The sequence below is a fragment of the Lichenostomus cassidix genome, chromosome 1Aa (genome assembly GCF_008360975.1).
Source record: "Lichenostomus cassidix isolate B80296 chromosome 1Aa, HeHo_3.0, whole genome shotgun sequence".
NCBI lineage: Eukaryota > Metazoa > Chordata > Aves > Passeriformes > Meliphagidae > Lichenostomus > Lichenostomus cassidix.
In genome coordinates, this window is record NC_139480.1 from 3,894,633 (window position 1) to 3,909,433 (window position 14,801).

At 42.9% G+C, this 14,801-nt stretch overlaps 1 protein-coding gene across 3 annotated transcripts in view; it reads right to left on the bottom strand.

Annotated features, from left to right (window-relative positions):
* SFMBT2 (Scm like with four mbt domains 2) overlaps positions 1 to 14,801 on the bottom strand; it is a 103,583-nt gene that overhangs the window by 48,447 nt on the left and 40,335 nt on the right. For 2 of the 3 annotated variants that reach the window (XM_085082379.1, XM_085082369.1), the window contains exons 5-7: positions 11,767 to 11,855; positions 8,476 to 8,722; positions 3,639 to 3,736 (exon numbers count right to left, since the gene is read on the bottom strand). In XM_085082379.1, the coding sequence (XP_084938505.1) occupies positions 3,639 to 3,736; positions 8,476 to 8,722; positions 11,767 to 11,855 (434 nt within the window). Of the gene's footprint in view, positions 1 to 3,638; positions 3,737 to 8,475; positions 8,723 to 11,766; positions 11,859 to 14,801 lie in introns of those variants that run through there. The other variant, XM_085082387.1, reaches the window with a different exon arrangement.

The following is a 14,801-nucleotide window of genomic DNA, read 5'->3' on the forward strand; positions in this document are numbered from 1 at the left end:
TGAAGGAAGCAGAACAGGATGTCAGAGAGCATTTCCAGGATCTCCCATCTGCCAGGAAACTAAACCTATTCACCTTACACAAGCTGCTGGGCTGTAACTCTAAAATATGCACTGATTTGTAATATTAGGGCTGTGTTGGGAGCATAGCTTCCTTTAGAGAGCACCAGCAATGCCAGCACTGAAGCAAACCACCGAAATTGTTCCACTTAACTTGAAATCAGGCCCCAGTAACACTTTGACCATCTTTATTCACACCAAGCCCAGACTATTTTATCAGGTGTGCCCTCTGAAGACCAAGCCATCATTTATGACCAGTACCAAACCAAGTGTAGGGGCATCCCAACAGCACCCTGAAATCAGAGCAGACACAGCAAAGGACTCATGTCCTTGGTCTGTGGCCTTTTGGAAGGATTTGTGCTCCTAAGCCATTCAAACATCCTTGAAAATCCTGTCTGTATTTATTTTTCTTCAAGCATCAACATGTTTTCTGAAAAGCAGCGAACGACAAAATAGCAGGTGTGTTGCAAAAAGCTTTTGTGAGGAGAAAAATTTATTCCAGGATGTGCAGTTTGCAAAACACTATGTTTAGTAGCTGCATAATAGCAGCATTTTCTGGCAGTTAAACATCACGTTCCTCCTCAAAGGATCCTAAAGCATTTTACAAACATTTCCAACATATGGCCAAGTGTAAAATAGCACCAGAGGAAAAAAAAAAAAAGAAAAAAAATCTTGTTTGCAGCCTTCTCCCTGATTTTTTGCAACCAGCTCACGTGGTCTGGTGTCTTCTCCTTGGTGCCAAGAGGGGATCAGGGCTGTGCTTTTGCAGGGGGATTTTGGACCTGCTGCTGAAGGCCACCACGTGCCAAGTTCAGCTCTGCCACACTTCTGAGCATTGATAATTCAGGCTCAATTCCATGGTCTGTGAGTTCCCAGGCAGAACCCAACGCTGTGACACCAGAACTGCAGAGTGTCACTGCTGACAGCAGCAATGGGCTGAGGGAGCCCTGAGAGCTCCCTGGTAACAGGAGACATCCAGAAGCTCCAGTTAGAAATAGGGAAACACTGGGCTGGGCATAATGTAGAGGAGTTTTTTGCCAGAAAGATTCTGAGCTGTAAAAAACAAACAACAACTTCAGGAAAGCAGGAGAGGAGGGTGGAAGCAAGAGGAATGGAACCAAAGCCACTTCTCACACTACAAATGTGGCTCTGCTCTCCCAGTGCCACCTCTTGGGACAGCTTGATGGCACCACAGTGACACTTCCCACAGCCAAGCACAGCTTTAAAGACAACATGGATTTAAGTCATAACCCAGCCCAGGGTGGATGTGCTCACCCTGGGGACGGCTCTGGAAGAGCAACCACACACCTACACCCTGCTCAGCCATGGAATTCTGCAGGGAAATGTGGGAAAAACAGAATGTAACTGCTCAGTGTGCAGTTTGCCACGTCTGCCAAAGCAGACATTTTCAGCTTTCCCCAAGATCTCTGAGAGTTGCCAGCTGTCAAACCTCGTGTTTTTTATCTCATCTAACACAAGACAGCTACAGTAGCAAGGAGCCCCAGGCACCGTGTAGAGACATTACTTTTGTGCTGGGTTTGTTTAAAAAAAAATTAAAATTAAAGAGAAGTTATAAAAGACACCTATGGATACAATACATTTTGCTGGAGTCTGGGATTCTCCTGGAAGGTCCCACACATAATCATTGGGCTTCTTTCTAAGATCAGTCAAGTTTACTCCCAGACAGTCTCCTAAAGCCTTAACTCATGTTTAAGTCATTACTAGAGGAAGACTTGCTCACAGGCACAGATGAGATTTTGTCATGTTCTCCTCAATTAAGATGCACAAGATGGGATTGATTCACCCTAAATGGGCAGAATAAAGTGATGCCCACACAAAAATTTATTCAGTCTCCTGCCTTCCCAGCACCAGAATCAGGGCTCAGACAGCATCAAACTGAATTCTGCTCATCTTGTGCTCAGTTTCAACATTATGATAAACAAAGAAGTCATATTGACCTAATCATGGACTTAAACATTTATTTTTTGCCACACTTGGCCCCGAAGTAACTCTCCTCTTGGGCAACTCAAGCATTCCAAGGTTTTGCAACGTCTTCTAAGAGGAACATCTTTGGATGCTCCAACCACACAGCACAGCAAATGGGACTTGCTGAATTCAAATTTATGACCTGCATGCAATAATTAAAATAAGTGGGTATAAGTCTGGCACGCTGAGAAGAGGCAGCAACACAGCTGTTAGTTATAAACTTTTTTTTAAAAGGATGTTTCATGAGCCTCATCAGAAACATTCTTCACTCCTTCACATAGACAGGAATAAAATCTACACATTAGGCATTCCCTTTTGTGATTTAATGCCTGCCCCACACAATGCATTTTTGATCTCGAAGCTGCCAATGCAAACTTTTAACAGAGTTGGCAGATGGAAGCCTCGGATGAAACAAATGGCAGAGACCCAAAACTCTCTGCACGCCACTTCCATCCCGAAACAGGGCTCCTCAAACCCACATCCGTGCCCAACACACAGATCTTCCCACTTCTCCCAGCACGGCACAGCTCCATGCTGCCAGCACATGAGCCACTGCCCAGGCCATTAGCAAAGTGCTCCCAAATTGATGCTGCCAATTTGAGTGCATCCCAGCTGGGTGAGGATTCCTCACAGGAAGCTGCTGGTGGCACTGGGGTGCTGTGACAGCCAGAATGGGACACGGTGAGGGTGTTATTCCAGCTACAGAACCATAAAATCATACCAGCGGGAAAAGCTCTCTAAGATCAAAGTCCAATCCAGCACTGCCAAGGCTGCCACATCCACACGTGAACTGCACCAATTCCATGGATGTTCTGGAATATCCCAGTGTTGTTTAAGGGCTGGGAAGAACCCAGAGGGTCCCCAGGCTGGTGGTGGGGAGGGCACTGGGGTACCCAGTACAGGTCCCCAAGCAGGAGGTGACACTGGAGACATGGGGACATTGCTGTGCTCCCACACACCTCCCTGAGCATCCTCTCACTGCCCATCCCACCCCAACCAGGATGGAATTGCTAGAAACCACAGCTAGAAATCAGGGTTATCTGGAGCCACCACAGTTAACAGCAGTGCAGATCTGCATGGGAAATTAAAGCCAGTGCCTTGGGGCTAAAGAATGTCTCTATTACAAACCTGCGTGAGATTAAAAAAAATAAAAAAAAAAGAAGACAGGGGAACAAAATTACCTCTCACTTCCCTTACAAGTGCCTGAAGGAGGTTCCTCTGTCTTGTGGCTTGTAATCAGGTGAAAATTTTGGTGCAAGGCCCACCGAAATCTGCCCAGTTTGTGTCAACTTTTATATCTGCAGCCTTACTACTCCACAATTTTGTACAATGTCTTTGCACAGGTCCAACAGAGTAATGTTGGACAAATCACTGCTGATCACCCCAGCCCCTAGAAAATGCTGACTAAGAAATCACTTCTCAAAAAGGAAAGCCCAAGCATAAAAATGTGTTTTATACAACCATCCCACTTGTGACCTTCCACAGTTATGTATTACAGCAAAAGTCTTTCCTGAAAAACTTTATCATAACATGCTAAATATGGCATGGTATTTATTCATCACGGGTTCCTTAAGTGAAGGAAAAGTATCTTTTACCTTGAACACTTCCATTGGAAGAGGAAAATTTGCTGCATCATTAAGGGATTTTTCCAGAGCGCATTTCCACTCAGTTATAGTCTTCAGAGAATAGATATCTAAAGGGATGACAATAACAAAAAGAAGAAAAAAACAACAAAACCAAGAGGTGACTGTTTGGAGATCAAACATTTTTGGAAGACTAAAGTTCTGAAGTCATGTGAATGGACAGAACAAGTGAAATGAACAGTGTGTATATTCCAAGCTGTGCAGCATGGATAAATTCAACACAAAAGCAACTAGCAGGGGCACACTGGAGGAAGATTGTGTTTTATACCCTGAAGTAAAACCCAGAAAAACTCACATCCTTCAATTACTGCTGAAGCAATGAGAATCATATTATCTCATTACTTGAAAATAGAAAAAAAACCTCTCCTTTGATTTTCATTTCTCAAAATACCTGATGATTTCTTGTTTCAGGAGTCTCAGGTCTTCAGCCAACATTAGTTGTATTTGAACAAAACAAAAATTATCATTACTGAGGCTCCTGTTCATTGGAAAGGGTTTGGGTTTTGGGCTTTTAATTGCAGTTTCAGGGTGGGAGTGGGAAGAAACATTTCAGCTAAATCTCTAACCAGACACATGTGTTGGTATCACACTCAAACTAGAGCATCACACTATTCCAAAGACTTACACCTATGAATTTTCATCATTATACTTTCAGGCAACACCTTTGTGCAGCTTCACATTGCTTCCAGTGAGTTTCTTTACACAGGTTTAATATTATTAAATCATTATATTAACAAGCCCTTTATGGTTCAGCGCAGTGAAATGCCTATGAATCATCAAAGAGAACAATGTAGGAAACAATACTGTGATGAGGAACATTATACTGGATTTACTTCTGCCCTAGAAAACATATTGTTATCTTGCACGTAACAAGTTATTGCAGAACATTCATATCAAGGCCTCAAAGAGAGAAGATAGGTAGATAGATTGCAACAATTATTAAAATGGAAATGCACATTTGCTCAATAATAAACTCGAACCTCGATACAGAGCGAAGAGTGTGGAGCTTTTCTTTGGCCAGTCTGGCTTCCCACACTTACATCAAGGTTCAATTTGGCCCAATTTGCATTTAAATCCTGTACATCTAATAACCATATCTATTTATATTTACTAGCTAGAAAAGATTTACTGCTGTATCTGACAATGCTGAAAGAAGGAAAAAAAAATATGTGCAAAAAAAAAAAGGAATTGGCAAGCACTGTTTCTACCTAGCACTGATGGTACAAGAGAATTTTATGCTCTGAACTCAACAGATTTAAGACCTTATCTAAACAGGATTTGCAGAATCACTGACTGAAGTGGATGTATTTATACTTCCACTATATCAAATCTCACTACTTCAGAACAGACATCAAGGATATGCATATGAATTTAAACACACTTGAAGGGGGATGTTAACCTTTCAGGGCAGTATTTTTAATTCCTCAGCTGTCTGGTTATTAATGGGAATATAGATTTCAAGTCTTTGTTTACAGCGTGTGCAGCAGGCACAAGTGTTAAGAAGTGCCCTCTTTATCTAATTGTTCATTATTTTATAGTTTTGTTGCCCCACTTCTCCCTTGCTTGCAGGAGCTCTGATCAGCGTGAAGTGCAGGGAGGGCAATGACTCACCTTGTTTCTTTCTTTTTGCTTTAATTTTCAGGGAAATACTTAATACAACATAATTTTGCCCCACACTGCAGCCAGCCTGTTGCTTCAACTAACAGAAAGTCTGAGTTTAGAAAAACTCTGCCTGATGCTTCCCTGCTGGAAACAGACCAACATTTTCTACTGTGATGGCACTGAAGCACAAGGAGGATGAAACTGGCATTTTGGGCAACTCTGGCCAAATTTTGGGCAACTTTGGCCAAAATCAGTGAAAACAAGCAGCAATTTCTCTGGGCAGTGCCAACAAACTTGAAGATATAAAGGCATCTCCAGTGGTTCCAATGGCCAGCAAGGAATATCAGATGCACATTTAATTAGTGGCGTCTCGCTTATGCTGGCAAGCGTATGGACACTAAATTGCATGGCTAAAAGAGCATAAAGCATTTTATTTAAATGCTAGGGCTGCAGGTAATTGAACAAAGTGTACTGTGTCAATTTGTATTAGGGTTCACAAGTAGAGAGCAATTAAAATGACTGGCAATTTGTCTTTAAATAGAAAGTAGCATAAAAGGAGATGATCTCGTCCTGCATAAACAGCTGAGCTCAGGCCATCAGTGGCTCTGTGTCAAGCAGCCTGTGCCAATTTGCACTAGCAAGGAGGCTTATTCCAGACTCAGATATATATCTGAAGGGAAAAATAAGCTATAGACCCTTTTGTTCAGTTGAATGGGCTTGTGAGGCGTAGAGTTCATTTGGAGTAGACAGCTGGGATGCTGTTTTATAAAACCATTGAATGGTTTGGGTTGGAAGGGACTTTAAAAATCATCTAATTCCAAGCCCCAAAGGACTCTCTTGCACATTAAGTGTGTGTTAGGACGGGGGTGCCCTCAGGAAACACACCTCCATCCAAAATACTGTTTGGGTCCATGGGATCTCCTTTATCTGAGATGCTCTGCATCTTGAAAGACTGACCTGGAAGTGCTGTGCAAGATGAAACCTGGCAGGTGCCAGAGGTAGATCAACAGGGAAAAGTCACAGCCCAGACACAAAGGGAAATACAGCTTGAGGTGGATACATAGCATCCAAGTCGAGGGTGGGCAAGGCACTGTCACAGGATGCAGAAGTGATGTATAAAAACACCCTTGTTTGATAGCAAGGGGACACACAGCCTGATTTGGGAGGAGCTGAATGTCCTCAGCATCTCTTCAGAGCTGATTCATAACACAACTTTGACACACAGTCTAAGGCTGTTCCTTTTATCAATCAAGGAGTCATCTCAACCAGCTTCAGGTGCTCAAAACTGAGACAACCAGGTGTGTGGTCATTGGTTTCAACTGCCCTGAGTGAAAAAAACAGGCTTATAAAGATGTCACTTTACCTTACCTAGGTTAATCATGTCTTGGGCACCTCCTTATCCCTACCTGCCATAAAGAGAAATCAATTTCTCATGCTGAACTGTCTTTTGAATACTGCACTGTGGCAGGTGAATCTAATCCCTGGTGTGTAAAAGAACAGACTGCCACAGACTGACTCTCCTTCCCAAGAAGGTACAGGGCAGAGGTCTTTCTAGTCCAAATGCTCCTCACTAAAGAGGTCACTAGGAAGGGGGCAATAAGCAGGCCAGGATGTATCCCTGGCAGTCTCCAGGCCTCAGGTCCTTGGGAAACTTCATTTGTGGACAGTTTCTGGTTTAGTAGCTTCATCCCTGAAGTTCTTTAGAACTCTCTGCTGCCAGCATCTCGTCCTGACAGCTCACTGCTGCTTCCCTGACTGCTCCAAGATTCCTTCTGCAGAGGCTTTAATTGAAAACAGATCCCATCAGAGTAGCCACTTGGCTTTTCTTCTGTCTTCTTCCACTGAGTTAATGTCTCATACACTTTATTCCTTCATTGTGCCTCATGGACATGTTGGATGGCTGGACAAGAAGACTTAAAAGGTTTTTTCTAACCTTAACGATCCTGTGACTCCACGCTGGGTGGACATCAAATGATCAGGTGTGGAACAACCAGCATTCCTGCCTTCAGAAACTCCTCAGATTTCCTCTCCTGACTGACTACTCCCTGCAGTGCAGAGCCTGGAAACTTGGTCAGAATGGGAGATCAATAAAGACCCTGGATGATGCAGGGATCAGGAAATGACTTGGGCAAAAATAGAAGAGTTCAGACCTGGAGGGTCTTTTCTCAGCAAACTCCTATGAGGCTCAGCTTTAGGAGATATAAAAATAATGACCACCTATTTAAGTCAATGAAAGTCATGAAGAGGATCTGGGCATTGAATTCATTAATAAAAATGTTGACTAAAAAAGTGAATGACCAGAGAAATGCAAAGGAGAGGAAACAGATATCAGATGAGAACAGATGAGAACAAGAGAGAGAAATTTTAAAAGTTAAATCAAGGAGAAAGCAGAAGAAAAGGAAGCACTAACGTCCTTTGGGCCATTTCTATGTTCACCAAACCTATACAGGCCAAGAGGGTTCAGAGATGGTCAATGAAAAAGTCGTTCCTCTATAACACAGAGACTCTAAAATAACAGAGTGGGTGATACTCATGCTCTCCAGCATTCACATCCAATTTAGAAGTGAGGGGGAACATTGATTCCTACCTATCAGGGAAGAAAAACACATGTTTCGAAAAAGCACTCGAGACCAAAGTCCCAGAAAACCTCATGAACAGGAGAACTGAACATATTGTGGTAAACTCTCCTTGTTAGGTGTGAGGGACAGAAGCCACATCAGAAACACCCTCCCAAAGGAGGGGAATTCAACACTCATGGAAAAACTTCACCCACAGCACAAAGAAAATGAGGCACAGACCTGGACACATTGTTAACCTACACAGGAAAAGGTGAATCAATTTGTGATCCCAGACTGCCTTAACTGCAGTCCCAAGCCCTCTCCATTCAAGCTGGTTTGAACACTAAACTCAACCCTAAAGAGCTTCTTCTCCAAGCTGTAATCTCGTGGAGTTTAATAAGGTCTGACAGACTTGCAAAGATTTCAACTGAATTTATTTAATAAACAATACCACTCATTTGACCCAGCCTGAACCCAAATGAGATGGATCTCACCTCCCATTTGTGCCACAGCCAGAAACTACTGACAAAGCAATGTGAACGCTGGAGAAGGACAAACAGGCTGCAAAAGTATCTCAAAACATCAGGGAATCCCATAAAAGGAGACAATATCTCAAGGAAGTTCTTTACCTGCAGGTGGGTCCATTCTGTATTTATTCTCTTGACACCAACCGACTGGTCGAAGTCTGCAATCCAAGTAAAACAACCACTGGTCATAGGATTCAGTCTCCTCCAATCCCACATAGCGAAGGCGTAATCTTCCTCCAACATTTTCAACCACACTAACTATCCAGTACTGAAAGGGATTCTGGGAATCCTGCAGCTCTATTAAGGAATCAACTGTAATGAGGTCTACAGGGTTTTTTCCTCGCAGAGGCTGTTTGAATAGAAGCAAAACTCCTTATTTTAAACTTTATTTGAAGACTTCTCAAGGAAACAGATGACAGCAGAAGATTATTTTTGTTTTTCACACCATCATCCAAGCGATCAGCAAACAGTCTGTTCTTCTTCTATTTTACCCAATGTCTTCCAAGTGCAAATTCAGAAGTAAAACAGAAAACAACAGTTGTGCTAATTTCTCAACCGACATCATCAACAACAACAAAAAAAGAATAGTAAAAGGTGGAGCAGCTCCTAAGGCACATCCACTTAGGATGCTCCTGAACTACTTGTAGCCCAGTTATATTGGAGGATTTCAAACCAAATTCTCATTGATTGCAGCTGATAAGAACCAATCCCAGGACTGGACCCTGACATTTACCTAAAAGATGACTTTGGCATGACCCAGAAATTTCACACTGTGTACTGATCTCTTCCACCAAAGGCTTTATCTCATTCCTACTGGCGTGGGAGCAAATTATCCCCCGGCCATGGATGGATGAGTCCGTGGGGGTTACTCCAAAGCTCAAGGCCAGCAGCAGGTTTGGACCCAAGCCCAAGGCACATGGATTTGTTGAGTCAAACCACAATGCTCAAGAAATGCCAGTGACTGAGGCTATTTGTTTCCACATGGTATTTTCTGGGATCCCAGTTTTGCAGCCATTTACACACATGTGTAACTTTCCACCTGCAAAGCTGCCAAGCACAGGCATTAAAAAAACATGAGATGCTCTGCAGAATGACCCCTTTGGGGCTCAGTGGTTTTGTTTTGTGACTGTGAGCATCTCTGTGCTCTCAAGCTTTAACGTAATGGTTAGATTTCTTATTTTTTATTAAATACAAGTTTGAGTTCTAATGCAATGTCTCGATTCTGGGGTTTTAAAAACAGCATTAAAATGACCCCAAGACTTGGAAGAACTGGTCTCCAAAGGAAATGCTAAGCAAAGGCAAAATACATTAAAAAAAAGGACTTTTTTCTTTCCTGTGTGTTTGTCCCACTTTTACTTAATTAAACCATATAAACATCTCACATTACTTTTTAAAATATTAGTTCCGTAAATCAAGAGTCAGTCCAGGATGGTTCTTTCTAACAGTGGCTACAAAGCAAAATAAGGAGAAAGCCTTATTTTTCACAAATTCTTTTTCCTACTGAATATTGATAATATTCAGATTTTGAGATGAAACTGATTTTCATACATCTCTCTTAATCCAAAAGTGCAGGCAAGAGAACGAGAATATGGCAAAAAAATGCAATTAAAATTAACTAAAAGCTTATCACATGTACAATTTTAAACAGCTTTATGATTAATAGATATTTCTCAAAACAATATATTTCATAATAAGCTACTTTTCTACAGTGCAAGCTGCAAGCATCTGTATAATCTCTTCAAATATTATTTCATGGCAAAATGCAGTGTCAGAATTTAATAATACAATAGAAATCCACTTTAATGTGGATTTTTCCCCCTCTCATACAACTGCTTCATTGCAACAAAATACTCTTTAATATGAAATGATGGTGTAATGATTTAACTTATTATAATAAATCCCTGGCTGTATCAAAATGAATATTGCTTCTCTGATTTGTGTGCTAAATTTTAAGCCAATGGGTTGTCACTTACCCCATGAGAACTGAATGGCTAGGATTAATAATCGGCTTGCATGAAATATTAACATTTACCATAATGCAAGAACCCTTCACATGCCTAGCTGGCATGTAAAAAAAAGATTTAAAAAGCAGCACTACATATTGATTTAACAGTCTAACAACAATCTGCAGCACTCATGAACAGCAAATCTGTCAACAGGGGCCAACATACATTGCACGACACAGACAGCACTGAGCACATAGAGCACCAGGAAAGGGTCAGAAACTGCTTTGAGCCAACACAATGTTTTCTCTCTGCATTTCTGCCTGGGGCTGCCTCTCTTCCCTGCCTGCAGAAAGGAGAGGTTTGGCACACAGCAGAGATGGGAGTTGGACACCATCGGATTTCTGCATATGCCGCCCAGGATTGGTCCAGGAATGGGGATGAATCAGGATGTGGGTTGTTTGGGGTCTGCAAGGGCTGTTTATCCCACAGACTGGGGGAAAATCCCTAATTGTACACTGTGAATTCTCCCTGAAAGGCACCTCATCCTGCATGGGCGTGTGGAAAAGGGATGCAGCTGTGGCTGGTGGATGTGACTGGGGACAAAATGATTAAAAACAGTGCCTGGATGCACACTGGCTTCCCACAAGCCAACATGAGCACTTCCACAAAGGTAAATTCCTGTATGCCCTCGCTCTCAGCCTAAACACAGAAGGCAGAAAGAATCAGGGGCTCCTGCAGGACCATCTGTCTCCTCTCCAAATGCCCCCACAGCATCCATGTGAGAGCAGGGCAGGCCCTGGTGGAAAAGCTGCCCATAGTTTCCAGGTGAATTTTCAGGGTTTTTATCCAGGATAAAACATAACCACTGAGGCTGCCCCAGATGCAAGTCACCCTGTGGTTTTGCTGCACAAACTGGGCTCTTGGGTGTATGGATGACTCTGAAAAATGGACCCTTCTGCTTTTTTGAGGCCACCTCACCCATAAACACACTAAACCCCTTCTCCACCCTGTGCCACAGAACCACAGAATGGTTGGGTTGGAAGGGACCTTAAAGCCCATCCAGTTCCAACCCCCAGCTGGACACCTCCCACCATCCCAGCTTGCTCCAAGCCCCATCCAACCTGGCCTTGAACACTTCCAGGGATGGGGCAGGGATGAACTGGCAGCTCAGGTCAAGGGTTTGATGGATCTAATGGGGCACTGAAGGGCTGAGTTCTCCCTCCTACGGATGCCCTTCATGCTCTCCTTCCCCACCCAGCCTTTTTGAGCACCCAACTTTCTAAAGAACTAAAAACAAACTCCCCATCACTGTGCAGAAGCAGAGCCAGCAGAGCCCAGGCAACACTGCCACGGATTTTTGGGCAGGGCTGGGTGAGGTCCCAGGTGTGGCACACAGACACTGCAAGCACACACACGAGGAAGAGAGGAACTGCAATCTAATACATACACCTTCCAGCAAATTGGCAGGGGCTGTCCTGGCGCCAGTCAGATCGTGGATGAGAAAGTCTGTCCAGTCCATGTATTTCTCTTTGATTGCTGGGGAAGGGGGAGGAAAGAAAAGAAATGCTTAGCAAAGCAGACTGCAGCAACTTTCCACGTGTGTATCATGCAGTGGACTTGGCGTATTTATTAAGAAGAAATTCTTCATTATTAGAGGGTTGAGGTCCTGGCATAGGTTACCCAAAGGAGCTGTGGCTGCCCCTGGATCCCTGGCAGTGTCCAAGGCCACGTTGGACAGGGCTTGGAGCAGCCTGGGACAGTGGAAGGTGTCCCTGCTCATGGCAGGGGATGGAACTGGATGATCTCTAAGGTCCCTTCCACCCCAAACCATCCTGGGATTCAATCACCTTAGAAACATCTCAGGGTTTACCAGCTCTACAGTTTTGGATGCAACTGCAATTCAGACCAGTAAAAAAGCTGGTTTGCTGTCCAGTTCCTTGGGCAACCTGTGCACACAGTTAAATCCCAAAATAAGGGAAGGTGTTGCTCCACTGCAGCCACTGACAGTGATTTACAACATTGTGGTTTATCATCCCCATCTCTCCCACTCAGAATTGGCCACTGCTTGTGTTTCCTGCTTATCACCTGTGCTCAGGTGTGATTTATAAAGCCTCTTTGTATGTTCACTAATGACCTCTGGGAAAAAAAGAAGCTGTGCAAACTTTCAATTCCTTGACAGGAGAGCAGAAACTCCAGGTGCTTTTCCAACAAAGTAGAAAAATCAACCCTGAGAACATCATATATCAGCTGCTGAGTCAATACACTAGCAAGAAGAAAGACTTAAAAGTCTTTCCTTTATCACGAATTTCTGTTTCAGAAAAAACTGAGTAATTTCTGAGCTAAACACTGTGAATCTGCATTACTTTAGGATGTGTATCCAGACAGTTTTTTAAGATTTGAACTGAAATACATAAATTTTTCCTCTAGGATTCAAGTTCTGGGTCAGTTCTGGGTGAAATCAGTGGGCACATAAAGGCAGCAATTCAGCAAATCTCAGCTTCAGAGACGCTTCTCCAAATGCACTGTACAGTTGCAATCAGAAATGGAGAAATTGGATTTTAATTCCACCTGCCTGTAAATGGGAATTAAATTACATCAGAAGCTTTGTTTTCTCCCCCATATAATCTTACTTATATGTCAGAGAATCATCAGGAACGCAGTTATGCTGCTACCTTAGCAACACCTATAAAAGGGAAAAATCACAAGCATTTGAAAATTTAAACATTTCCTCTGAATAAACAACTGGATATGTGGGACCATTATCCCATGGTAATCCATAGAAATGGACATGGATAAACACACAAGCCATGCCCAGTGCACCTTACCTCAACCTCATTTCTGAGTTGAGCTCCTTCCCCAAAAGCCAGTTTTCCCAGCTTGAGCTATACATCCAATTTATAGACCTAAATGACTTTGAAAGTGCATTTAAATGTATTTAAAATTATCAAACCTTGCCGTGCTGGACTTGAGACTCCATAAAATAACACTTTAACTTGCCTGGAACCATTCTAAGTCTTTTGCAGCACTGATTTTTCATGATTTCCAGAAGAATTATGACTTTTGCATTATTTAAGACAAAAGAACAGCCTGAGAAGAAATGGTTTAGATATGACACTTTCTCTCTCAACACTCCTGCTGTGTACACCTCATCAATTCCTGTCCACCTAGATCAGGATAAAGAAAACAAGCTTAATTTTGGCACCAGGGAGAGGACAGTTATTGTGGTAATGCATGAGGCTGGAGTCCCTCTAGTTGAGACTTCTGCCTCTCCCTGAGAACAGCTCTGGGTGCTCACAGAAAGGTGCAAGTTGAACTCCATTTTGGCTCATTCCCACAAAGCTGTCAGCCAAATTCTGAATGCCAGAGCTTCACTACCGAGGAATGACAAATGTGATAAAAAGAACACAGTTTGAACTTTCAAAGCTGGCAGGAGTGGGGAGGGAGGGGGAGGTTTGGGGGGAGAATAGGATTTTCAAAGTTGACAACAGATTAACAGATTTCAGGGGTTTCCACTTCCAGATGCCCAATTGGAGATGTTGTAACGGTGCTTGATTCACAGATCTGGCTGGCTGTCAGTCAGTCTCCCTTCCAGTGCCTTTCAGAGAGAAAAAAAATCCCCTGTCCTTTTTATAAGACTTGCACCTCACAGTTTGACATCTAAATAAACTGATGCGTCTCTCCACGTTCAAATCTGGATTAGAGCCTTCTTAAGTCCAGAAGTGCCAAGGTGACCTCTGTTTGCAGACTGAACTGACTTACATGAAAAAAAAAATGAGCTATTCTCAGTTTCTGGGTGGTTTCAGAGCATCCTCCCCATACAAATCTAATTTCTAGGGTTTTCCTTTATTTTATTCTGCTTTTGTGGCATAGATAAAGCAACTCTGAAAACCTCTGAGAGACAATAAATTGAACTGGAAGTCGTAGGAACAGAGATTTGTACTTTCTTCTGTGCCTACAGAGCACAATCAGCCTTCTCAGTTCTACAGTTCAAGCCACCACAATGCAAATATTAATTTTTAGTAGTAATGGAGTGAATCTGAATGATCATGATATCTGCAAAAGCCTTTGAGGACCAAGCAAAATGTTAAATAAATACATTCAAACTAAGGGAAATCTGCTGGGTAAATGAGAATAGCTGTCAGTGCAATGCATGGGTGCCCAAGCTGAGCATCCCTCTCCAGAAATGCTGGTGCTGCTCTGCCATATCAGACTCAGCACCTGGGGACTGAAGCAGTGAACTTTCAACCACTATTTCCCATTTTCACTCGTTAGCTACAGGAAAAGGCTCTACTGAACCTCTCCTGCAGACAGGCTAGGAGAACTCTGGGTTTTTTTGCAGCTGGCTGGCCACCTGGTGGGAAGGGAAGGTAGCCAGGACAAAGGATCCTGCTCCGTCATGGTGACCTAAACTCCACTTGCAAAATCCTGTTTTCAGTATTTTCCTGCCTTAAATAACTTCAGTTTTTCAGGAGTGGTCCATGG